The 26,424-nt window shown below is 45.3% G+C and overlaps 1 protein-coding gene across 1 annotated transcript; it reads left to right on the forward strand.

Annotated features, from left to right (window-relative positions):
- Positions 1-26,424, forward strand: LCK (LCK proto-oncogene, Src family tyrosine kinase). Its single transcript, XM_069068102.1, has 13 exons — positions 1-13; positions 11,866-11,975; positions 12,278-12,359; positions 12,645-12,735; positions 12,883-12,981; positions 14,259-14,362; positions 15,819-15,968; positions 16,497-16,649; positions 17,001-17,180; positions 19,445-19,521; positions 19,662-19,815; positions 20,367-20,498; positions 25,666-26,424. The coding sequence occupies exons 2-13, from the start codon at positions 11,871-11,873 to the stop codon at positions 25,866-25,868; spliced, it is 1,530 nt and encodes a 509-aa protein (XP_068924203.1). The 5' UTR covers positions 1-13; positions 11,866-11,870; the 3' UTR covers positions 25,869-26,424.

Consider the following 26,424-nt stretch of genomic DNA (forward strand, 5'->3'; position numbering starts at 1 on the left):
ACATATCAGGCAGGTAAGGAAAGGGTGCATGGGGCGTAAAGGGGTTTCCAAAGGGAAAGGTCAGCAGCCTCTAAGGTGATGGGAAGAAAGACCAGAGAAAGGTCTTGAGAGAACTTCAGGTTTCTGTCTCTCTGGCCATTGTGGGATGCTAACCTAATAAGACCTGTGACATTAATTGATGGCCACCCTGTGTTTATTGCAGTACCACTTTGCCATGGGGAACACTGTCATTAACCCTATATATATATATAAAACCCTATAAGACCCACAGTGACCCTGCCCTAGTCCCACAGATCCCCAACTTGTCTCTAGGGACCCCCTGACCCTGATCCTGTAAGAACCCCAAAACAGTAACACAGTCACTTTGATAAGCCCTGTGGACATCCTGATGCCGGCCACACAGTTGCCCTGGGGGTAAAGGCTGCCTCCTCAAAGTACTGTTTGGGGAAGTCCCTGAACCTTGACTGGGTAGCAGAGGAAATGGATTTGGAGACAGAGTTGCTGGGCTCTGATCCAAACAAGGACACTGTCACAAGAGTGACCAGGAGCCAGCTGCAGGAGGGAAGAGAGCCAAAAAGCTTCATATTGTATCTGGTGTCTTGGGAGGGGGTGTGGATAATAAGGCAGGACCTAAAATGACCCCTTTTCTGGGTCAGGTGAGTCTAGATGAGATGAGACCTTTGAAAATTTCCCAAGAGCCTTATTAATGAATACTTGTAGACTCCTAGAACTTGGTGATTGTCTAGTACAGCCTAATTCTCTTTTGGTAGAATCTGAGACCCAGAAAAGGGCAAGGAGTTGCCACATGGCTAATTACTGACAAAAATGGGATTATAACCTAGGCCTCCTCACTTTGTCTGTCGATCTTCTCCCAATGTGGTGAAGGGAGGGAGGATTTAGAAAGCTTGGATTCAAATCCTGCCTCTGACACTTATTTCCTTGACCCCTAACTCTTCTGGGCTCCAGTTTCCTTAGTTGTAAAATGAGGGATCTGAAGGCCCCTAAGATCTCTGCTAGTTCTGGATTCGTCATCCCAGAGGCAGGGAGGAAGCCAGAGCTTTATTTTTTTTTTCTTCGTTTGGACGAATGGAGGAAAATTCCATTAAGAAGCTTAAGTGAGGGACTTGATGGGGTCAGAATCCTGTAGGAAAGAGACCCAGGCACTCCAGAGACTTTGGCTGCCAGAGATGCCTGTGAGAGGCGAGGGTTTACCCCGGCTTCCTGGATGCACATGTCAGGGAAGGTTTCTGACGTGGGATCGAGATTCTTCATGAAGAGATGGCCTGAAGGGCCGTCACGGGAAGGGAGGAAAGGAAGGAAGAAAGGCTATTTTAAATCCAGTGGGGAGAGGCTAAGGGGCATGATTGGCAGTGGGAACTTGACCCTGGAGTTCCTATGGAAAGTTTCCTTCTCCACTGGATGCTGGATAAGGAAGTCTTGCAACCAAACCTCCTAGGGCCCTAGAGGATTAAAGTTGTCAGATCTCATCTGGGCCTTCCAAGCTGTGTGCAGTCCCTTTGATTTTCTATCACCTTCCCTGAGTGGCCTTTCCAAACCTTCCCCCATCCTCGACCTCCCTATCCCACCAAGGACAGTCTTAACAGAGGCCACAGCCTGCTACCTTACTGAGAGTTTCGTCATTTCTCTCTCCTTGGTGAGGCCTAGCTTCAGAGAAGCTTGGTCTCCCAACCAGTCAGACATTAGCCCCACACCCATGATCGTAATCTGTCTCCTAAGCCAAATGGGTTCAAGTCTATGGCGTAGAGAAAAGGGCATGAATCTGGAGTCAGAGGGCCTGGATTCAAATCCCCAGTGTGCCTCATCTCTGGGGCTCAGTCTCCTCTTTTGCAAAATGAGGGGGTTGAACCCAATGACCTCAGGGTTCTTTCCAGTACTAAAACCTATATTCCTAAGTCTTACCTCTGTGACTACTGTAATCATCTTTTAACAATCCCCCCACCCTTTCCTAGGGCTGTTGTATTTTCTAAAAAACTATCTTCTAAGTCTTGAAGAAGCAAGATTAAAATGTGAGTGATACATAAAACTTCAGAGAATGGAGGGCAACAATTTGGGGCTCGGGGGGGAAGCCCCCACTGTTACTGATCCTTCTGAAGTGCCACCTGCCTTGGGGCCCTCCCAGCCCACTCTCCACCCTCACTGGAGTTTTCTTTAAAATACAATTTCCACAGAGGTGTAATGAACATTAAACCTGGGGGCCTGGAAACCAGGGTCTGAGCTCTGCTTCAGTCACCTCTGGGAGCCAGGCTAAGTGTCTTCATCGATAAATTGGAGATAAGAACCCTGGTGTCAGAAGGTGGTTGGTGGTTGCAGAGAAGATTCTTTGTAAACCATGGGGATCTAGGAGGGTGGCCGTGTAATGCCGCCATTATTATTGTCGAGCGCAAATCTCTCCCAAGTTGGGGGTGGGGGTAAAAATGACCTTGCACGTAATTTCGCGTGTGTTTGAAGTGGTGGGTGGTAGGGTGACCGTAGTGGGGGGGAGCAGCACAGTTGGAGGAAGAGGACCCAGCACCTAGTCTGGGCTCATCTGCTTTTGGTTCCTGGAGTCTTTAGGACCCTTCCCCCCTTTAGCACTCACTTTCCTTATCAGTAAAAAAAGGGAAATTGGCCAGTGACCCTATTCTAAATCTAGTAGGTGATGGTCCTGTAATATTCTGGGATCTAAGATTTCTTCTGTCTCTGAAACACTGGGTTCTAAAGTCCCTCTAAGCCATCAGTAAGTCAGTCAACAAGCATTGATTAAGCACCTACTATGTACCAAGCAATGTGCTGAGGGTTGGGGATGCCAAGAAAAGCACAGGGTCCGCTAAGTACCTCAGTGGGTAGAGCACTGGCCCTCGAGTCAGAAGGACCTGAGTTCACATCTGGCTGGCGGTGTGACCCTGGGCAAGTCACTTAACCCTGATTGCCTCCCAAAACAATAAGAGAGAGAGAGAGACAGAGAGAGAGAGAGAAAGGAAGAAAGAGAGAAAGGAAGGAAGAGAGAAAGGAAGGAAGAGAGAAAGGAAGGAAGGAAGGGAGGGAGGGAGGGAGGGAGGAAGGAAGGAAGGAAGGAAGGAAGGAAGGAAGGAAGGAAGGAAGGAAGGAAGGAAGAAAAAAATTCCTGCTTTCAGGGAGTTACAGTGTATCTACAAATATCTATGTACAAACAGGTTACATCCAGGATATAGAGGAGATAATTAGCAGAGAGAAAAGCTAAGAAGGATTAGGAAAGGCTTCCTGCAGAAGGTAGGATTTCGTCTGGAACTTGAAGGAAGCCAGGAAGTAGAGCTGAGGAGGGAGGGCACTCCAGACATGGGGGACAGCCAGAGAAAATGCTGGAGTCTGGACTTCCTAAGGACCTTTCCAGATTTTGCTTTCTCTGTTCTAAGTTCTGACGTTGTATGTTCCATGAATACTATCAGAAAGAGTCTTTAGGGTTGGAGGTAGGGATTGGGGAAGAGAGCCATCCCCAGTGTACTGGGGAGATGAGGTTGGAGGGTGATGGAACCTGGTCCAGTTGAGGGCAGGGCAGGGTTGAAGACTTTCCTCCCTACCTGGCTGAAGTTCATCATTCCAGCTACATTCCTTGGGGCTGATGGTGCCCTGCTTGGGCTGGGGTTCCTTGAAGAACCAAATCTCTGGGACTCAGGGCAGCATGAGACACACTTGGAGGGAAGGTAGGTGAAGCAGGGGTAGGACCCTGATGCAGAGGGGAGGCTCTCCCCTATCCCAGATCTCCACCCCAACCAGGAGCAAGGCCTCCCTCCTCCCTCCCCCTTCACATGTACTGTTGCTCAAGACTTTGCCCTGCACCTGAAGTTGCTTCCTGTGACTTTTCTCTGAGATCGATCAGGGTCAGACTGGGAACCCTCCAGGGTTAGAGCAGCTGAGGGGAAAGGGTTCAAAGTACCAACAACTCTCACCTAAGGGTATTCTTTTTACGTAGGAGCACACACCCCGGGGTCCCACACCCTCATTCCCAAGCACAGACACACAGACTCACAAACATTACATATAAGTAATATATAATTACCCATGTGTAACAACCAGACACACTCACTCACACATCTGTATGGTGTCATATACTCCATATATGGCTCCCACATACATACAAATGCAGGCATGTGGCACTGTACACACAGAGTCATACATGCAAACTAGTACAGAGACACTTGGAATTGGAACCACGTAACATAGACTCAAGGAATTTCTATTAAGGTAAAGGTTGAACCAGACAGTTCTGCGGTCTCTCCTTCCTTGAAGATTCTAAGAAAATAAACATATTACATGCTTTACACACTAATGGAGTTCTACCCATATGTATGCCTCTCTCTCTCTCTGACTCAGTACACACACAGAGAAGCTCATAAAGACATGTGTGAAGTCAAACACACCTGTGCGGCATTATACATAGAGATACCCTCCCCTCTGCATCATTGCTCCCCTTCCCAACTCCATGCATAGACAGAGGTGACCCACCTGCTTATACAGATCTCCTCACGCACGCCCAAAACCACGTGCGTACGTACATCATGTAGCATGTGTGTACATGTGTGTACATGAACCATGTAGCAGTTACAATGAGGTCAAACGCTCCAAGAAAAAGAAAGTTTTCACCTTGACATTCATGTTCCTATACCCTTGGCACTTATAAATGTTCACTGAGCGACTGACTGACTTTGATCCTTACTACATACTATGAGGCAGGTGGTACAAATATTTTCACCATTTCACAGATGAGGAAATTCAGGCTCAAAGTGGAGTCACTGACAATCACAAATCAAGTTAGCTGCCGATCTGGGACGAGCTATGTCTACCACCTCTCCTAGGCACATGTCTATACCTTCCCTATTGCACAATTATGCACCCACACAGGCCTGCTTACAGATACACACACACACACACACACACACACACACACACGGCACGGGGAGGGAAGGGATCTGCAGGCATGAATGAAGCCCCACAAACCACCAAGGTGAAGGTTCTGGAAGGGCCCTTAGCCTTTATTGTATTGATGACTGGCCATTGAGATGTCTCCCCATATAGCTCCGTCCCACCACCATGCAAGGACCCACCTTGTGATCAGAGCTTAAACCTTGCTTCCTCCACTCACCCAGGTCAGGTCGGAAGCATTGGAACCCTCAGGGTTCTTAAAAGCACTTTTATAAAGTTCTAGCAATTTATGTAAGTTTGAGTTGCTGTTAAAGACACAAATTATAGGTGTTCAGTTTAGTAAAAAAAAAAAAAAGCAACACTTACTAGCTGTGTGACCGTGGGCAAGTAACTTAACCCCAATTGCTTCTTCCTCCCCCAAAAAAGCAAAAAACAATGCAGCTTTTCATGCCTAAACATAAATATGGGGCTTTTCAGGTACAAAGGGGCGGCTAGGTGGCAGAGTAAATAAAGAGCTGGGTCTGGAGTCAGGAAGACCTCAGGAAGAGATCAAATCTGGCCTTGGATATTTACTAGCTGGGTGACCCTGGGTAAGTCACTTCACCTGGTTTGCCTCAATTTCCTCACCTGTAAAATGAACCGGTGAGGGAAATGACAAGCCACTCCAGTATCTTTTCCAAAAAATGATTCAAATGGGGTTATGTATGAAGAGTCAGACATGACTGAAAAACAAACTTTAGGTGCAAATGTTCCCCATTGTCCCAGGATCTATCCTTTAGCCTCAGTCCTAGGGTGGAGCCCTAGATTTTTTCTCCCTGAATTTCGCCCCCCCCCCCCCATCCTAGGATTCCAATGTTCTCTTAGACAGTCTGCCCTCAACCCAGATCCAGGCCTTAAAGCTTTTTTGTTCATCTTCAATCTTTCTATAGCCTTAACTCCCTCAACCCAATCTATACCTTTCTCCAGATCTCTGCAAAGGCCAGATCTAACCCTAACTCCTATTGGCTCAGTTTACTCTCTCCTTCTAGCATTTTAGTGGGTTACAGACTCAAACTCAAGCGTTAGTAGATGGCTGCAATAGAGTAGTGGATAGAATACTGGACCTGGAGTCAAGAAGCCCTGAGTTCAAATCCACCCTCAGACATTTACTAGCTGTGTGGCCCTGGATAAGTCACTTAACCTCTCTCAGCCTCAGTTTCCCCAGCTATAAAATGGGAGGGAACAATACCTACCTCCCAGGGTTGTGGTGAGGTTCAGATGAGATATTTGTTTTTAATAATATTTTAGTTTTCCTCCAATTACCTGTAAAGACAATTTTTTTAACATTCATTTGAAAAAAATTTGAGTTATATCCACATCCAGAGAAAGAACTATGGAGTCTAAATGAAGATCAAATCATGCTATTTTCTTCCTCATGATTTTTCCTTTTTATTCTGATTCTTCTTTCACAACATGACTAATGTGGAACTATGTTTCATATGACTGTACATGTATAGCATATATCTGATTGCTTGCTGTCTTAGGAAGGGAAAAGGGGAGAGGAGGGAGAAAAAAATTGGAACTCAAAATCTTATCAGAGTGAATCTTGAAAACTATCTTTACATGTAATTGGAAAAAATAAAATACTATTAAGTGGGAAAAATTAAAAAAAATTGAGTTTCTAATTTTCCCTCCCTCCTTCACCTCCTCCCTCCCTGAAATGACAAGGAATTTGATATAGGTTATATATGTGCAATCATGCAAAACAATTTCCATATTAGTAAATTGTGAAAGAAGACACAGACAAAAAGATTTTAAAAACCTGAAAAAAAAGTGAAGAATAGTATGCTTCAATCTGCATTCAGACTCCATCAATTTTCTCTGAAGGTGGATAGCATTTTTCATCAAGTCCTTGGGAATTGTCTTAGATCATTGTATTGCTGAAAATAGCTAAGTCATTTGCAGTTCTTCATCGCACAAAGTTGCTATTGCTTTGTACAATGTTCTCCTGGTTCCACTCACTTCACTTTGCCTCAGTTCCTGTAAGTCTTTCCAGGTTTTTCTGAAATCATCCTGTGCATCATTTCTTATAGCACAGTAATGTTCCATGACATTCATATACCACAACTTGTTCAGCCATTCCCCAGTTAATGGGCATACCCTCAATTTCCAATTCTTTGCCACCACAAAAAAAGCTGCTACAAATATCTTTGTATAAATACATCCCCTCTTTTTTGATCCAAATAAGATATTTGTAAGCACAGTGCCTGGCATGCAGTGGACCCTACATTAATGTTCATTCACTTTCCCTAATGTGAAAGGGAATCCAAGAAAAGTCTGTGTAATCTTATGTAGCATTAAGAAAAGTTAAGTCTAGATTGAGAGCAGGGTGGCCGTGGTTTCCCCTATCCTGGTCTGACTCCACCTGGGGGTTCAGGTTCATTTCTGGTTCATCTGTTCATTTGTGGTACTTTCAAGATTGGGGGGGGGGGGGGTTGGCTAGGTGGCGCAGTGAGTAAAAGCGCTGGCCTCGGAATCAGGAGGACCTGAGTTCGGTTCTGGCCTCAGACACTTAACACCCACACACACAAAAACTAGCCGTGTAACCTTGGGCAAGTTACTTAACCCCAATTGCCCTCCAAAAAGGCAAAAAAAAAAAAGATTTGGGTAAGTGCATCCTCAAGAGGGTGACCCTGATTAGGAGAGGTCTAGAAGCCAAATCATAGGAGGATCAGTTGAAAAAATGTTATGGAGAGACACCTAGGTGGAGTAGTGAATAGAGCACCAACCCTAGAGTCAGGAGGAACTGAGTTCAAATAAGAGACTTATTAGCTGTGTGACCCTGGGCAAGTCACTTAACCCTGATTGGAGGATAGTGTTGGGGAGGACTGGTTGACTATCCTCAAGTGTCTGAAGGCTTGCCATAGAGAACAAATATTAGGCTGGTTCTGTTTAACCCTAGAGGGCAGAACAAGGCATAATCCATGGGTAGTTTCAGGAACACAGAATGAACTTTCTTCTTAAGAAAAATTGACTGATAAGTAGTGCTCTCCCAAAGAGGGATAGGCCAGAAGATGAAGTTGTGAGCTCCCGGTAATTGGTGGTCTTCAAGTGGAGGCTGGATGACCAATTGTCTGGGATGTTGGTTTTTTTTATTTAATTTTAATTTTATTTTCTCAATCACATAAACAAATTTAACATTTTTTAAAAATTTGAGTTTTATATTCTCTTCCTCTCTCTTCTCACCCCTCCTTGAGAAGGCAAGCAACTTAATATAGATTATACACAGGAAATCACGCAAAACATTTCCAAATTAGCCATGTTGCAAAAGAAAACAAAGACCAAAAACAAAATAAGTTTTAAAAATATGCTTTGGTCTTCAATTTAAACTTCCATCAGTTCTTTCTCTGGAGATGGATAGCATTTTTTTAAAAATCATAACTTTTGGAATTGATTTGGACGATTGTATTGCTGAGAATAGCTAAGTCATTCGCAGTTGATCATCGAACAATATTGCGGTTGCTGTTTACATTGTTCTCCTGGTTCAGCTCACTTTACTTTGTATCAATTTATGTGAGTTTTCTCAAGTTTCTATGAAAACATCCTGCTTGTTATTTGTTTCAGCACAATAGTATTCCATCACAATCATATGCCACAACTTGCTCAGCCATTCACCAATTAATGGGCATTCCCTCAATTTCCAATTCTTTGCCACCACAAAAAGAGCTGCTATAAACATTTTTGTACATAAAGGTCCTTTTCTCTTTTCCTTAATCTCTTTGTAGTATAGCACTAGTAGTGGTATTTCTGGGTCAAAGGGTCTGCATAGTTTTATAAGCATAGATCCAAATTGCTCTTCAGAATGGTTGTATCAGTTCACAGCTCCGTCAATATTGCATTAGTGTTCCAATTTCCCCACAACCCTCTAACATTTGTCATTTTCCTTTTCTGTCATATTAGCCAAGCTGATAGATAAAAAGGTATAAACCTCAGCATTGTTGAATTTGCATTTCTCTTATCAATAGTGATTTAAAGCATTTTTTCCCATTATGATAGATAACTGTTTTCGGAAAACTACCTTTTTATATTCTTTGATCATTTACCAAATGGGGAATGATTCATATTCTTATCAATTTTTCAGTTCTTTATATATTTGAAAAATAAGGCCTTTAGCAGAGAACTTGCTGTAAGATTCTCCAACCCCCCCGCAGCTTCCTGCTTTTCTTCTAATCTTGACAACATTGGTTTTGTTTGTGCAAGAACTTTAAAAAAAAATGGACTTTTTAAGTTAATATAATCAAAGTTATCCATTTTACATCCCATGATTCTATCTCTTATGTGATCATAAATTCTTCCCTTATATATAGATCTAACAGATAAAATTTTCCATGCTCCTCTAATTTGCTTATGATATCTTCCTTTATGTCTAAATTATGTACCTATTTTTGACCTAATCTTGGAATATGGTTTGAGATGTTGGTCTATAGCTAGTTTCTGCCAAACTGCTTTCCAGTTTTTCCAGAAATTTTTGTCAAATGGTAAGTTCTTGTGCCAAAAGCTTGGATCTTTGGATTTGTCAAATACTAGATTAGTATGATCATTTACTACTGTGTATTCTGTACCTAATATATTCCACTTATCCACCATTCTATTTCTTAACCAGTACCAGATTGTTTTGGTGATTATTGCTATGTAATACAGTTTGATATCTGGTACTTCCTTCACATTTTTTTTCAATAATTGCCTTGGTATCATTGACCTTTTGTTCTCCCAGATAAATTTTTCCTAGCTCTATAAAATAATTTTTGGTAGTTTGGTTGCTATGGCATTAAATAAATAAATTAACTTAGGTAGAATTGACATTTTTATTACATTGGTTTGGCCTACCCATGATATTTTCCCAATTGTTTAGATCTGACTTTATTTGTGTGAAAAGTATTTTGTAATTGTGTTTGTATAGTTCCTGGGTTTGTTTTGGCAGGTAGACTCTCAAGCATTTTATATTGTCTACATTTATTTAAAGTGAAATTTCCCTTTCTATATCTTGCTGCTGAATTTTGTTGTTAATATATAGAAATACTGATTATTTGTGTGAGTTCATTTTATATCCTGCAACTTTGCTAAATTTGTAATTATTTCAACTAGTTTTTTAGTTTATTTTCTAAGTATAACATTATATCACATGCAAAGAGTAATAGTTTTGTTTCCTCATTGCATATTCTAATTCCTTCACTTTCTTTTTTTCCTTTTTTTTTGTCTTATTGCTATAGTTAGCATTTCTATAATACTGAATAATTGTGGTGATAACAGGCATCGTTGCTTTTCCTCTGATCTTATTGGAAAAGCTTCTGGCATATTGTCATTACAGTTAATGATTGCTGATGGTTTTAGATAGATGCTACTTATCATTTTAAGGAAAGCTCCATTTATTCCTTCTGCGATGTTCTAAAGAGGAAATTCCTGATCTGTACAAGTTGGACTAGATACGTGGGAGGGACTTCAGAGGCCTGAGATTCTGTGGTTTAGTAATGCTTCTCCTTTTCCCTCCTTGGTCTCAGGCAGGCTCCCACTCTTCTATGGTTTCAGGATCGATGAGTTTCCCCTGCCTTCTTTCTGACTCTGTAAAATTAGTCACCTAGGAAGACTTTTTAGACCTGCTATCTACCCCTCAACAGTTACAAGAGCTCATATTTCCATAGTGTTTTAGAGTTTTAAGAAACCCCTTTCTCAGATGATATTTGTAACTCATGAGACCTTTCTCAGTATTAGGGTAGTTAGTACATATATATATATATATATATATATACAGAGAGAGTGCACAGGGTGAGTTGAATATGAAGGGATGATATCTAAAAAAATAAAATTAAGGGATGAAAGAGAATTGTACTGGGAGGAGGAAAAAGGGAGAGATAGAATGAAGTAAATTATCTCACATAAAAGAGGCAAGAAAAAACTTTTACGATGGAGGGGAAGAGGGGAAGAGGGGAAGGTGAGAGGGAATGAGTGAACCTTACTCTCATCAGATTTGTCTTAATGAGGGAATAACATGCACATTCAATTGGGTATGAAAATCTATCTTGCCCTACAGGAAAGCAGGGGGGAAAGGAATTAGGTGGGGATGATAGAAGGAGGTCAGATTGAAGGAAGCAGTAATCAGAATGCATGCCATCTCAGGCTAGGGGGAGGGGAAAGATGGGGAGAAAATTTGGAACTCAAAATCTTGTGGAAGTGAATGTTGAAAACTAAAAATAAATTAATTAAAAAATAAAAAAGAAACCCCTTTCTTGTAACAACTCTTAAAAGTATAAATGCAAATATTATTAGCCCCATTTTACAGATGAGAAAACTGAAGTTCAGAGAGTAGTGACTTGTTTAGGGTCACACGGCTAGTAAGTGGCAGAACTGGGACTCATACTCAAGTGGGCTCTGATTTTAGGACTGTTTGTACCATTCTCTTCCCCCTTCCCGCCCCCCCACCAAGGGAGAAAGCCACCTGTGCAGGAAGGAGGCTTTCTACCCCTATAACCGAGACCCCCCTCCCCCAAATGAACCATCCAAGGTTCATCTGAAGGGGGTGACTGGCCCCTTGGCCTCTTCCCTAACATAGGGGTTCCCATGGCTGGGATCCCTATTCTTCTGGAAGTAGGGGAAGAGGATCTTGGAAGGTCAAGACTTGGGGGCTTGGGGGAGGGGCAGGAGGATGGCAGGAAGCAGGAGAATGACAGAGGTGTCGATGACAGTTTGTGGGTCCCAGGTGGGAGGGTGGAGCCTGGGCAAGGTAGGGGGGATGGGGAGGAGGTATCTGACATAAAAATGAAATAGGTTAGGGGACCCCAGGGCACCTCCTGGCTTTACCCAGTACTTGTACCAGAACTGGGCAGTCTGGGCTCCCTGTGGCTGGATAGCAATGTTTAATGATGACGGGAAATATCACCTACTCTCCTCTCTCCCCTCCCCTCCCTTCCCCTCTCCCCCTTATTCCCACAGGGACCATGGGCTGCTCCTGCAGCTCCAGCCTCGATGAGGACTGGATGGAAAATATTGATGTGTGTGAACGATGCCACTACCCTATTGTACCGTTGGATGCCAAGGGCATGGTGAGGGCCCTCAGTCTGAAGGAGGCTCAGGGGAGAGCATGAAAACCCCCTGAAGTTTGAAGTGTCCTCACGAAAGCTCAGAAAAGTGAAGGGATCTTCCCAGGATTTCCCAGGGGCAGGGCAGGAGCTAGTACTCAGATCTCCTTATTCCCAGTTTGGGTTGCCCTTTTGAAGGAAGGGGAGGCTGGGTGGGGAGGCAGGCAGTAGGAGATGGGAATCTTTGCCCCACCTCCCCCCCCCACCCCCCCCCCCCCCCCCCCCCGCCCCCAAAAGCTTTACCCGCCTGATTATCTGTTTCCCAGCTCCCAATGAGGAATGGTTCTGATGTTCGGGATCCCTTGGTCACCTATGAGGGTTTAAACCCACCTGCGTCTCCGTTACAAGGTACCTCACATATAGCTGGGGCTCCTGGGTGTGTGTGGAGGGAAGAGGATCAGGAGATGGGGCATGGGTAACCCAGATACCTTGAACTCATTCAGAGACAGACTGGTTTACCCTCTCTGTCCACCTGGTCTGCTCTCTCCAGGTCATGGTTCATTTAACAGGATGCCTCTTTTTCTACCTCTCTTCTCTCAGGGGTTTCTAGTTCCCCTTAATCTGGCTTTGATTGTCCCCTACTATTGGGCCCATCCTTGCCGGGTTCCTAACCTATGGATCTGACCTTTGCAGATAACCTGGTTGTCGCTCTGCACAGTTATCAGCCTTCCCATGATGGGGACTTGGGCTTTGAGAAGGGGGAGCAACTGAGGATCCTGGAACAGTGAGTCTTTCATAGCCCCTCCATCCAGGGAGAGGGCAGAGGCCTGGATCTCCAGTCACCCAGGGGCCAGGCTGAGGGTGAAGTCAGATCTTGGTACACAGTGCTTGGGACAGTCTGTAAAAATTGATGCGTCCCTTCCATCCGTAGGAATGGAGAATGGTGGAAGGCACAGTCCCTGACCACTGGCCAGCAGGGATACATTCCCTTCAACTTTGTGGCCAAAGCCAACAGCCTGGAACCTGAGCCGTGAGTACCAGGTGGGGAGGGGTGGGGAAGAAAAGGAATCACACAGGGAGACTGGAGTCACACAAGCATCTGTAGTAGGGCACTGGGTCTCTGTCAGTCCACATCTGTTCCTCAGGGCAGTCCTCAGGCCTTAGCTTTTAGATTCAGGGCATTTTCCTTCCTAAACCTTCCCTCATCCCAGAGCCCCCAATCCAGATCACGAAGCCCTGTGATTATACTGGCCTCCCTGGATCACAGACCTGGAAAGAATTTTAAAGGTCTTCTAATCCAACCCTTTCTTTTTACCAAGAAACAGACTGTGGTCCAGAGTGGTTAAGTGACTTGCTCACAGTCATATAGGTCATGCTGAGGGTGGGATTTGAACCCAGAACCTCTAATTCCAATTTCAGTGTTCTCCCCAGATCCCAATTACCTTCTTCTGCCAAGGCTACCATGACTGTATAATTAAACCTGATTCCACTCCTTCTGCCTCTTCTCCTTTCTGACCAGACCACTTTTATAGGGTTTATTGGTGTAATCAGAAATGACAAGAACAAGCCTTCTAGATACCCAGAGTAGAGGTAACAGAAAACTCTCAGAAATCAAGAGATGGCACAGAACCTCAGAATTTCTAACAATTCAAGTCAGTAAACATTTATTAAATGACTACTAGGTGCCAGAAACTGTGCAAAATCCTAAGGATTCAAAGAAAAACAAAATTGTTCCTGCCCTCAAGGCACTTACGTTCTATTTAAAATGAGTGCTGGATTTAGATACAGATTCTAGTTGTCACTTTACCAACCAGATGACTTTTAAATTTAATATTCCATCCCCCCAATTACATTTAAAAACAATTTTAACATTCTTTTTTTCTTAGAATTTTGAGTTGCAAATTCTCTCCCTCCCTCCTGCCCAGTAGAGAAGGCAAGCAATTTCACAGATTCTACATGTGTCATGGATGACTTTGGATGAGTCCCTTTGTCCTCAGTTAAACAAATGGGTTGGATTAGACAATCTCTGAGATCCTTTCCAGTTCCAACAGTCCAGAAAACTTATCCTTATCTGGGTGAGCTACCAGAATTCCCAAATAAAGTTTCTCAGGCTCAGCTTGGCCCCCCAGTCCTTGATTTCAGCAGACGGCAGGTGACTCTGTACCGTTTTCTACCCTGACTCCCGGATCACTCCCAAAGTTCCCCAGATGGTGACAGTTTCTGGCCGTTGCATGGGGAGACCCTGGTGTGGGAGGGGAGACTCTTGTGAGAAGCATGGAGGAGAAACTTGACTGGGCTTTGGTACAGTTGGTTTTTCAAGGACCTGAGCCGGAAGGATGCTGAGAGACAACTTTTGGCCCCTGGGAACACCCATGGATCCTTCCTGATCAGAGAGAGTGAGACCACTGCAGGTGAGGGGGTTAAGGGACCTCAGCAGAAGAGGAAAAGGAAGATTAATGAGTCAGAAATAAAGGATAGGTGGGGCAGCTAGGCGGTGTAATGAATAGAGCACTGGCCCTGGAGTCAGGAGGACCTGAGTTCAAATCCTGCCTCAGATACTTAACACACACACACACACAAAACCTAGCTGTGTGACTTTGGGCAAGTCACTTAACCCCAAATGCCCTGTCTTCCCCCTTTCAAAAAGAAAAAAAAAGAAATATAGGATAGGAAAATATGGTGGAGTTTAGACCTGAATCACAGAATCCCAACATCTGAGAATCAGAAGGTTCCTCAAGGGACATCATAATCAATCTATACCTGGAAAGGAATCCTCACTCTAATATACCTAGTGATAATATACTCACGCTAATATACCCAATATGCCCAAAGGTACCTCAGCCCATGTTTGAAGACTTCCAAAGAGGTGAACCACCACCTCCAGAGATGGAGCACATTTCACTCTTTCTGTTGTTGTTAAGTCGTTTTTCATTCGTATCCAACTCTCCATGACTTCATTTGGGGTTTTCTTGGCAGAGATACTGGAGTGGTTTGCCATTTCCTTTTCCAGCCCATTTTACAGATGAGGAAACTGAGGCAAGTAGGGTTACATGACTTGCCCAGGGTCATACAACTAGTAAGTGTCTGAGGCCAGATTTGAACTTAAGAAGAGGAGTCTTCCTGACTCCAGGCCCAGCACTTTATCCACTGCCCATTTCACTTTGGGACAGCTGTAATTATTAGGAAGGTTTTCCTAAATTTTTCTCCTTGTGACTTTCACCCATTTTCCTGGTTCTGTCTTCTGAAGCCAAATGGAACAAATCTAATCCCTTCCCCAAATGACAGTCCTTTTTGTACTTAAACATAGCTCTCAGGTCCCTCCTGAGTCTTCTCTAGGATGAATTCCTTCATCCAAGCTATATCATGGACTCAAGGCCCTTCACTATCCTGATTGGTCACCTTACAAATTTTTACTATCCTTCCTAAAATGTGGTGTCCAGAACTAGGCATAGTACTTTAGATATGGTCTGATGAGGGTAGAGTACAGAAAGAAAACCATCTCCTTATTCTCTAAATGTAGCCTAAGATAATATTAGCTTTTCCAGCTTCCATATTGATTTATTGAACTTGAAGTTCACTAAAACCACCAGATCTTCCTCAGAGAAAATATTCTTTAATCATGTTTCCTCCATCTTGTACTTGTGAAATTGATTTTTTGGACCCAAATGTAAGACTTTACATTTATCTCTTGAATTTCATCTAATTAGATTTAATGCAATGGTCCAGCCTGTAAAGATCTTTTTGAACCATGACTCCATGATTTAGTGTGTTAGTCATCCTTTCCAGCTTTGTGCAAACTTCTTGGGATGGGGGGTGGGAGGAGGGATATGAATGTCTCCTGACCTTGACTGTCCCCATTCCTTATAGGATCCTTCTCTTTGTCTGTGCGGGACTTTGACCAGAACCAGGGCGAGGTGGTGAAACATTACAAGATCCGCAACCTGGACAATGGCGGCTTCTACATTTCCCCCCGAATCACCTTTCCTAATCTACATGAGCTGGTCCAGCATTACTCCAGTGAGCCCTGGCCTCAGGCCCAAATTCTCCAGTCCCCAACCCATTTAGATCCTTAGCTTCAGATCTCCAGTCCAACTTATAGGATCCCTCAGTCCCATACCCCCAACTCATCTAAAGTCTCTTCCCCAAATTCCTAGCTTTCAGTTTGAAATCTGCAATGCATCCTTGGCTTCCCCAAACTCACCAAGACAGCATCCTCAGCCCCAAGTCCCTAATTACAGTGCCGCCACCAAATGTCTACCACCTAGCGACTCCAAATACTCCACTCACCTCTATTCCCACCCTCAGCTTCTGTCAAACTTCATCCTCACATCCCCTAGACCCACAGCTCTAGCTCAGGGGCCCAAATCAATCCCCCCCCCCAAAACCTCCTTCCATCTAACCCCTCTTGGAGTCATTATTCTGTGACAAACACAATGGCAGAGGTTTTTCCACAATCCTCATCCCTATTTCCCATCCTCTCGGGGAGAGAAGAGGTATTGTGTGTCCAAGACTTCCCCTCACCCAAGCACCCCTTTGGGCCCACAGAAGTCCCAGATGGACTATGCACCCGACTGAGCCGACCCTGCCAGACCCAAAAGCCACAGAAGCCCTGGTGGGAAGATGAGTGGGAGGTTCCTCGAGAGACCCTGAAGCTGGTGGAGAGGCTGGGAGCTGGCCAGTTTGGGGAGGTCTGGATGGGTAAGTGAGGGCTGGCCCCGTGGAACAAGGCCCAAAGAGAGAGAGGTCCTGTCCTGCCCCTTGGGTCCTGCCACTCCGAGGGCTCCCTATTCTGCCTCAGTTTCCTTGAGTGAGCGAATGCATGTGCAGAATCTGCAGAGTACCTAAAGTACAAATATGCCAGCTGTAATTACTAAGGAGCAGAGGGAGGCCCAGGTTTGCGCATCTCAACTATTTGCCCATGGCAGGATAGAATCGGCTGCCAGGAGAAAGAGGAGGGGATGATTTCCCTCCTCCTCCTTCCCCCAACAAATGCACAAACATACAGTCACTGGGGCAGAGGTGCCTGGAAATCACTTCTCCCCCCTTCAGGGTATTACAACGGGCATACCAAGGTAGCAGTGAAAAGCCTGAAAGCGGGCAGCATGTCCCCTGATGCCTTCCTGGCCGAGGCCAACCTGATGAAGCAATTGCAGCACCAACGGCTGGTACGCCTTTACGCAGTGGTCACACAGGAGCCCATCTACATCATCACTGAATACATGGAGAATGGTGGGTACCGTGGCTGTTCTTGCCAGCCCTTCACCCAGCACACTCCAGCACTCTGGAGCTAGAGTCCCCAGGGCCCCCACCACAACCTGCCCTGGAGTCCTCAGCCTCCCCTCCCTGAGGGGCTGGAAGCAATCTCAGATCCCCACAACCCTCGCTTAGAGCCTCAAAGGCAGAAGGGACCCCCAATGGTATCTGGCCTAACCCAAAGCTAAACTGGCATCTTCTCTGCACCATCCTTGGCTGTGGTTGTCCTGGCTTACTTTGCTGATTACCTTTGGTGCTGAGGAGCTAAGGAACCCGCAAAAGCCCCTTGGTAGTAACAAGGGTCCAGGCCAGCCACAGAGATTCTTGGAGAGACAGGGAGCAGGGACAAACCATTCTTTTGTTTTTTGGGTTTTTTTTTTTGCTTTTTGGAAGGGGGAGGGCAAGGTAATTGGGGTTAAATGACTTGCCTAAGGTCACACAACTAGTAAGTGTTAAATGTCTGAGGCTAGATTTGAACTCAGGTCCTCCTGACTCCAGGGCCCATGCTCTATTCACTGTACCACCTGACCACCCCAGGGACAAACCATTCTTTCAGGACATACCATTAGAAGTTCTCCAAAAGGTCTTTTGCTTTAGGGGAGACCCAAAAACATAGAAAGGGAGGAGGTCACAGACCTAAGCATAGTCACAGAGCCTTGGTCAGCAGCACCAGGCTTGGGTCTCAGGCCCCACTTAGGCCTTGGCTCAGACCCAAAGGACTCTCTTCCTGTCCTTGGGTAATTCCCCTTTCCAGTGGGAGGAGTGGGAACATCCTGCCCTTCCCTCTACCCAGTAACTGGCAAAATAATCTGACTTGGAAAAAGAAAATGTGATGAACTGAGCCAAGGTTGGGGATCCTAATGGCTGGTTAATTAAAGAGTAGTATGAGACTGTAGGAAGAGCTGTGGGTCTTGGTTTCAGTTCAGTTCCTGAAGCCTTCTTTGGCAATGGGCAAGTGAGCTTAAGATCCTTTCTAGCTCTGAAGGTTTCCCCACCTGCAAAGTGAGGCCGTTAGCCTAGACATTCTGTAAGGTCCTTCCCAGCTCTGACATTCTATATTCCAAGGTCAAGGTCACTCCCAACTCTGATAGTCTATGTTCTGCAGGCCAAAGTCTTTTCCAATTCTGACATTCTGTGTTCTATGCTCTAAGATTCCTCCTGTCTCTGACAGTGTCAAATCTTTTATATTCCAACATCCACCCTCAGTTCTGATATTATATATTGTTGTTCAGTCATGTTTAGTGACCCCGTTTGGTGTTTTCTCAGCTAAGATACTGGAGTGGTTCTCCATTTCCTTCTCCAGGTTATTTTACAGATAAGGAAACTGAGGCAAACAGGGTTAAGTGACATGCCCAGGGTCACACAGCTAGTAAGTGTCTGAGGCTGTATTTGAACTCAGATGAGTCTTAATGACTGCATGCCTAGTGCTCTAGGCACCATGGCACCACCTAGCGGTCCTTGATATTATATGTTCTGAAATTATTTCCAGTTTTGACATTCTATATATATTCCAAAGTCTTTCCCAACTGTGATATTTTATGTCCTTTGTTCAAGGGTTTCCCCTCTTTGTTCTGACATTCTGGGTACTAAAAATCCTCCCAGCTCTGATATCTATTTTTTAAGTTCCCTCCCAGTCCGGGGTTCTGTCTCCTATTTTCTATGATCTTTTCCACCTTTGATATGGATTTTATACCCTTTTTAGCTTGGACATTCTGTGTTCCAAGGTCTTTGTTCCCATGCCTTCTCTAGCTCTGAAATTCTTTAGTCTCTGTTCTAATGTGTCTTCCAAAGCTGAAATACTATGTTCTGAGGTCTTTTCTAGCTTTAATCATCTGTATTCTAAGCCCCACCCTCCAGCTTTGGGGTTCTGCTTCTAAAGGGTGGCAGTGAGGGATAGGTGCCTAGCTTACAGTGGTCCAAACACACTGTCCCCCTCCCCCCCAATGTGGAACCTGAATGTGGTTTCTCTGGGCTCCAGATCTCTCTATAATCTCTGTCTATCTTTTTCTGAGATCTTCCTCTCTACTCCTTAAGCTCTGAGACCCAGTTCAGACATTAGACTTAATATGAGGGTATTTTGGTGGCTTTCTGCTGGGATAGAGGAAATTGTGGGGAATGTCAGGGTAGAGGAGTTGGTGGTGGGTCAGAATTCTGATAGAGACTAAAGTTCATTCCCCTAAAAAAGTTTCCCCCATAAGTTAGGGTCAGTTCTGCCCTCAGCTAAGTACTCTGACCCACAGGGAGCCTGGTAGACTTCCTCAAAACCACAACAGGGGTCAAACTAACCATCCACAAATTGCTGGATATGGCTGCACAGGTGAGGCTGGGATTGGGTCTGTGGGGGGTAGGGGAGAGGGGGTGGGATGTCAAGTGGATTGGGAATGGACCTTGGGAAAGGGACAGGGAAGGAAGGCACCCCACACTGCTGACCTTTCCCCTCTTTCACTGAGTCCTCAGATTGCTGAGGGCATGGCCTTCATTGAAGAGCGGAATTACATCCACCGGGACCTTAGGGCAGCCAACATCCTGGTATCAGACACACTGAACTGTAAGATTGCTGACTTTGGGTTGGCCCGGCTAATCGAGGACAATGAGTACACGGCTAGGGAGGGTGAGTGTATGTGTGGTGGGTGGGAGGTGGTTGGTTAGGAATAGGGATATGGCATGAGAGAGAAAGCAAGGTGGAAAGCACAGTTCTAGGGGCCAGAGGGACACACAACAGGGGACCTTGTGACTGGAGGAGAATCACAGGGGCCATGTATTGGAGAAAGGGGATCACAAAAATGGCTCATGACTGGAAATGGGATCTGGGGGAACCATATCTGGGGAGGACACAGCACTGAGATGAGTGTCACATCTCAATGTTGCTGAAGGATGTACAGCCAAATGACCCATGACTGGAGGAGGGATATGGGGAAACAGCTAATGGGAAGACAGTTTTGGGGGCAAGGGGATATACAGCTGGGAAATGAGCCACATCTAGGGCCAGATGAAGCTCAGTAGGGATGTGTGTGAGGCAGAGAAATGTAGGGAAGTCACAGCTAAGGAACCTCCACCTTGTTGGTGGCAAAAGGGATGAGTAATAGGACCTGTCCGTCCCATTGAAGGAATGGGGAAGGAAATCTGTGGGATTCCATGGACCCAGGTAATTCTTCATTTCAGGAGCAAAATTTCCCATCAAGTGGACAGCTCCTGAGGCCATCAACTATGGGACATTTACCATCAAGTCTGATGTCTGGTCTTTCGGCATCCTGCTCACAGAAATTGTCACCTATGGGAGGATCCCCTACCCAGGTCAGAGTCAAGATCCAACAGGGACTTGGGGGAAGGAAATAACATGAATAAGGATCTTTTATACTCATGAGAGGGGGGCTTGAATGTTTGCAAGATCCCTTCTCCCTTAAAGCTGGCTCATAGGTGAGGCACGTGGGACATCAGGGGTAGTGACCTGACCAGGATTCCCACTGAATTCAGTGCCATGGTAAGAATCAAGCGACAAGACGCTCCATTTCTGGGCTGCAGGCATTTTCTCCAGCTGTCCCTCATGCTTGGACTGTTCCTCCTCTTTGTCTCTGCCTTCTGGCTCCCCTTAAGTCCCAGCTAAAACCACACCTTCCAAAGGAAGCCTTTCCTAACTCTTTAAAATTATTCCCTATGGATCCTGTAGATAGCTTGTTTATACATAGTTGTTTACTTCTTGTCTCCCCCATTAGACTCAGTTCTTTGATGGCAGGGACTGTCTTTTGCCTTCTTTTTTATGAACATAGATTAGAACAGTACCTAGTACTTAGTAGGCACTCACTAACAGACTGCCTTTACAATGGCTCTCCCTGGTACCTGGGATACACTTTCCTCTCCCCTAGCCTCTGCCTCTGGCCATCCTTGATTTCCTTCAAGACTCAACTTAAGCACCACGTTCTACAGGAAGCCTTCCCTGATCCCCCCCCAAAAAAAACAACAACCAAGCTCCAGATGCTTGTATATGTACAGATTGTCTCCTTTATTAAAATGTAAAGTCCTCAAGGGCAGGGAATGTTTTAATCAATCAATAAGCATTTATTAAGCGTCTACTATTTGTTAGGCTTCATGCTAAGGGCTGAGGATACAAAAAAAAAGGCAAAAAATAGTCCCTGTCCTCAAGGAGCTCACAGTCTAGTGGAGACAATATGCAGGTAAATACATACGTTTATACAAACTAGGTACAGGGTAAATAGGAAATGATTAATAGAGGGAAGGTATTAGAATTAAGAAGGTTTGGAAAGGCTTCCTGTAGAAGATGTGATTTTAGTTGGGACTTCAAGGAAGCCAGGAGGTGGAGATAAGGAGGAAGAGAATTCTCAGAATTCGGGACAGCCAGAAATAATGCTCTGAGTTCAGAGATGAGTGTCTTGTTCCTGGTACAGCAAGGACGTGTGTCACTGGATCAAAAAGTCAGTGTTGGGGTGCAAGATGTAAGAAGACTGGAAAAGTAGGGGAAGGAGAGGTTATGAAGGGCTTCGAAGGTCAAATAGAATTTTATATTTGATCCTGGGGCTGACAACCCCCCACGTTGAGGGGGGGGGCAAGTCAGAAAAATCACTTTAGTAGCTAAATGGAGTATGGGTTGAGGTGGGGAGAGTCTTGAGGCAGAAAAACCTACCAGCAGGTTTTTGCAATAATTGAGGTATGAGGTAATGAGAGACTGCACTAGAGCGGAGGCAGTTAGATGAGAGAAGGGGGTGTGCTCGAGAGATGTTGCAAAGGTGAAAACAACAGGCCTTGGCCACAGATGGCTATGGGAGGTGAGAGATTCTAGTACTAATTAACCTGGGAAACTAAGAGGTTGGCATTGCTCTCTACAGTAATAGGGAAGGTAAGATGGGGAAAGAGGAAAAGATGGTGAGTTCCATTTTGGACATTTTGAGTTTAAGATGTCTAGTGAACATGCAGCTTGAGATGTCTAAGAGGCGATTAGAGATGTGAGACTGAAGTCCAGCAGAGAGGTTGAGGCAGGATAGCTGGATAGATATGTGAATCATCCGCATGGAGATGGTAATTAAATCCATGTCAGCTGGATCACTACCAAGTGAAGTAGTACAGAGGGGAAGAGAAGAGGGCCCAGGACAGAGGCACTACTATGGGCATTAGAGGGCATCATTTGGAAGAGGATTTGGCAAAGGAGACAGAAGAGGAGAAGTCAAATCAGAGGAGAACCAGGAGAGTGTGGTGTCCAGAAAACCCAGAGAAAAGAGAGTATCAAGGAGGAGAGAGTGATCAGCAGTGGCCAGGGCTGCATGCAGAAGGGTCAAACAAAGAGAATGAGGATTGAGAAGAGGCCATTGGATTAGGCAACTAAGAGATCATTTGGAGAGAGCATCATCAGTGGAATGATGAGGTCAGAAATTGGATTTTATGGGTTAAGAAGAGAGGAAGAGGGGCAGCCAAGTAGCACATCGAGTAAGAGCACCGGCGCCAGTGTTGAGAAGACCTGGAGATCGAATCCCGGGCTCAGACACTTAGCACCCACCCAGCTGGCTGTGTAACCTTGAGCAAGTTACTTAATCCTGATTGCTTAAAAAAAAAAGAAGAGAGGGAGAGGGGCGGCTAGGTGGCGAAGTGAATAGAGCACCGGCCTTAGAGTCAGGAGGACCTGAATTCAAATTTGGCCTCAGACACTTGACACAATTACTAGCTGCATGACTTTGGGCAAGTCACTTAACCCCAATTGCCCTCCAAAAAAAAAAAAAAAGAGAAGAGGCTAGAAAGTAGAGGTACTTACTATATGGCCTTTTTGAGGAGTTTGGTGAGTGTATGAGAGATGTAGAGGTATCTGAGGGGCCAAAGCTTTGTCACAAGGAAGGGGAAGGGAATACGCATTTCTGTGGCACAAAGGACAGAAGAGAGTGGCAATGTGGGGGTAGATAGATGAACACAGTGGGGATGAAAGGATCAAGTGAGGGCTTTTTGAGGATTTTAAAAAATTTTAAAAAATTTTGCCTTTGTATACCCAGATATTAGCATGTCTGGTATTTTGTAAGCACTTAATAAATGCTTGTTGATTGAGAAGTTAGGAGGCAGGACTGGTTTAAGATGGAAAGATAACGAGCTCTGTTTTAGGCACCTTGAGTTTAAGATGTCTGTGGTACATCTAGGTGTAAAGGTCTAGCTTGTAGCTCAGGAAAGGGATGAGGCTGGATAGTGAGATTGTGGGTCTTATGCAGAGAGGTGACAGTGAGTGCCAGAGAGCTGAAGGGACCACAGGGAACAAATGAATGCAAAGGGATGTGTTAGTCAGAAAGTATGCAGCCCTGCCCTCTACTGGGAGAGGAGGGTAGGAACGGAAAGGCAGAGAGAAAAAAGTATCAAGACTGAGAAAGGAATTTGAGAAATATTGTCCAGTTCCATAAGGAGGATGGGGTGAAGGAAAAGAAAGAATTAAGATTATTTTGAGGTTTCAAGTCATTCTGACTGGTAAGATTAGCAGTGTCATCCAGATATAGGAAAGTTAGGAAGAAAGGTGAGTATAGGGGCAGCTAGGTGGTACATTGAATAGAGCATGGACCCTAAAGTCAGGAGAACCTGAGTTCAAATCCAGCCTCAGACACTTGACATACTCGATGTGTGACCTTGGGCAAGTCATTTAACCTCAATTGCCTTGCCTTCCCTACTCCAAAAGGAAGGAAGGAAGGAAGGAAGGAAGGAAGGAAGGAAGGAAGGAAGGAAGGAAGGAAGGAAAGGAAGGAAGATGCTATGAATTAGGTCCAGGTGGGGCCAAGGAGGTCAAGGAGCACCTCTTCAAGGCAGCTAGGTGGTTTAGTGGCTAGAGGCTGGAGTCAGGAAGACCCATGTTCAAATCTAGCCTCAGATACTTACTAGTTGTGTGACCCTGGGCAACTTACTTAACCTCTGTTCATCTCAGTTTCCTCTATTGTAAAATAGGGATAATAATAGCACCTCTCTTGAAGGATTATTGTTGTGAGGACCAAATGAGAAAATATTTGTAAATCATTTGGCGTGGTACCTGGCACAAAGTAGGTTTTATAGAAATGATTATTCCCTTCCCCTTCCTTGTGTTCAACCTTTGGCCCCTCAGATACCTCAGGACATCTATCATCCCATCTTTCAGTGGTCTCCAGGCTAAATATTCCTATTCCTTTCAAATGCTGGGACAAAGACTGGGAAAGACTCTATGTCCTTGTGACTGGAACTTTGTGAATTGTAGTCACCAACAGCTATGTCCGCTAGGGGTCACCCTCTTTGCTCCCAGTGGAGCCCCAGGAGTGTTTGTGACCTTAAAACTTTTAATCAGGAGATGAAACCAGGATTCCCCCTCCCCCTGACATCTGTGGGGAACAGTCACAAGGCTGTACTTCCCTTCATCTTTGGGGTTCACTCTGGTGCAGAGTAGGTACCATATAAATTCGTATTCCCTTCCTTTCCCCATTCTAATCCAGTTAAATCTGAAATCAAATTGAGAGAAACTCTAGGGAAGCCAGCCCTGGGCATTAGAGTTCCCCGACACCCCCACTGGATCATCTAGTCCTCCTCTCTGTATTCAGAGAGGCAGCTAGGTGGTGCAGCTGATTGAATGAGGGACTTGCCAGTCAGGAAGATCTCAGTTCAAATTCTGCCACAGACATAGTCGTGGACCTCTAGTCAAGTCAATTGAAGAGGCTTTACTTTCCTTACCCGTAAAATAAATGGGTGTGACTTGGTTGTCTCTAAGGTGTTGTGTCTCTCCCCCACACACACACCCCCAGCTCAAAATCCAAGATCCTATCTGGAGATTTGAGCATATCCTTCCCCAGCCTAGGGTACTCTGACCCTCCTCTTCCCCATCCCCGAGCCACACCAAAATCTCCTGCCTGCCTCTTCTGTGGAAATTTTGTAGCTCCTCTGATTCTCTAGGCCTGCACAAAATTCAGCCTGACAAAGGATTTCTGGAGGCCCCTCCATAAAAATAGGGGATGTAACTATGACTGAGGTCATCCTCAGTCCCCAAAGCTGTTCACAGACAGAGCTAATAGGGCTGTCTGGCCCTTTAAGAAGAAGTGATGAAGTATGCTGGGTAGTTCTGGCTGTCTAATCCCATCCCCTCCCTGCTCCCTTTCCACGGTCACACCTCCTCCTAGTGTAGGTTTGGGGGTGGGGTCCAGAAGAAGAACATTTTACAAGCCATTTAGAGCCATTTTAACAGAATTAAGGCCCAACCCATTCTTTAGCTAATTCAGCTAGCTGTGAGGGACAAAGTCCTCTTCCAGTTCTGGGGTGTAGTCCTGGGGAGGGATGGGGGAATTGAGGGTGGGGGGAAGGGGAAGTAATCTGAAGGGTGATGGATGAGTACCTCTTGGTGACATTGTAGAGGGTGATTATGAGAAACCTGGGATTTGTTCTAGATGGCCTCTTAATCTACTTTAGGCCTTGGAGAGGAATGGTTAGATGACCTGATCTGACCACTTACTTTCTGCCCCAAAATAACTAGGAATGACCAACCCTGAGGTGATTCAGAACCTGGAGCAGGGCTATCGGATGGTGAGACCTGACAACTGCCCAGAAGAGCTGTACAAACTGATGATGCTGTGTTGGAAGGAGAGGCCTGAGGATCGGCCCACCTTTGACTACCTGAGGAGTGTCTTAGAGGACTTCTTCACTGCCACAGAGGGCCAGTACCAGCCCCAGCCATGACCTTCCTAATTTGGTCTCTCCCATTCCAGTCCCTGGCCCACCTCCCCAACTTCACTCTTGCCTCCTAAATGTCCCCACTCAGATTGAGGCAGGGAAGAATCTGGCAGAAGACAGGGGGCATCCTGCCTGAGGCTACCCTCTCCCATCAGGATGGAGGCATGGGGCTCCAACATCTAGGCCATCATGCTTGTGACTCCCTAACCTGCCAGGGAAGGAAGACAGTAGAAGACTTGGCATTGGGCTCATCCTTTGTGTGCCCCACCCCCAACATTTGGTCTCCCAGACTGTTTTCCCTACCTCTGTCCTCTCCCTGATTTCCCAGGGCCAGAGGAGAAGCCCGAACTTTGCCTCAGCCCTTTGACTCTTTTGTCTATGTGTCTACCTAGACTGGATTCACTGTCTCAGTTCCCACAAAATTCACATTCTTAGCAGCCTTTTGAGAGTAGGGATTGTTCTTCTACATTTCTGTACCTCTCTCAGACCCTGCCTACACATAGAAAATGTCCAATAAATGTTAGCTAAGAATGGTGACTCTCTCTACCCACCACTACCTCAC

This window comes from Petaurus breviceps, unplaced genomic scaffold (genome assembly GCF_028583685.1).
Source record: "Petaurus breviceps papuanus isolate PSGF00001 unplaced genomic scaffold, PetGlider_PUasm1.0 90760, whole genome shotgun sequence".
In the NCBI taxonomy this organism is placed as follows: domain Eukaryota; kingdom Metazoa; phylum Chordata; class Mammalia; order Diprotodontia; family Petauridae; genus Petaurus; species Petaurus breviceps.

Excerpts from the sequence above, each read along its gene's own strand:
- LCK (XM_069068102.1), top strand. The coding sequence starts at position 11,871 with ATGGGCTGCTCCTGCAGCTCCAGCCTCGATGAGGACTGGATGGAAAAT. Across the intron at positions 17,181-19,444 it reads CACTGAATACATGGAGAATG|GGAGCCTGGTAGACTTCCTC; the intron begins GTGGGTACCGTG and ends TCTGACCCACAG. Across the intron at positions 20,499-25,665 it reads TGGGAGGATCCCCTACCCAG|GAATGACCAACCCTGAGGTG; the intron begins GTCAGAGTCAAG and ends CAAAATAACTAG.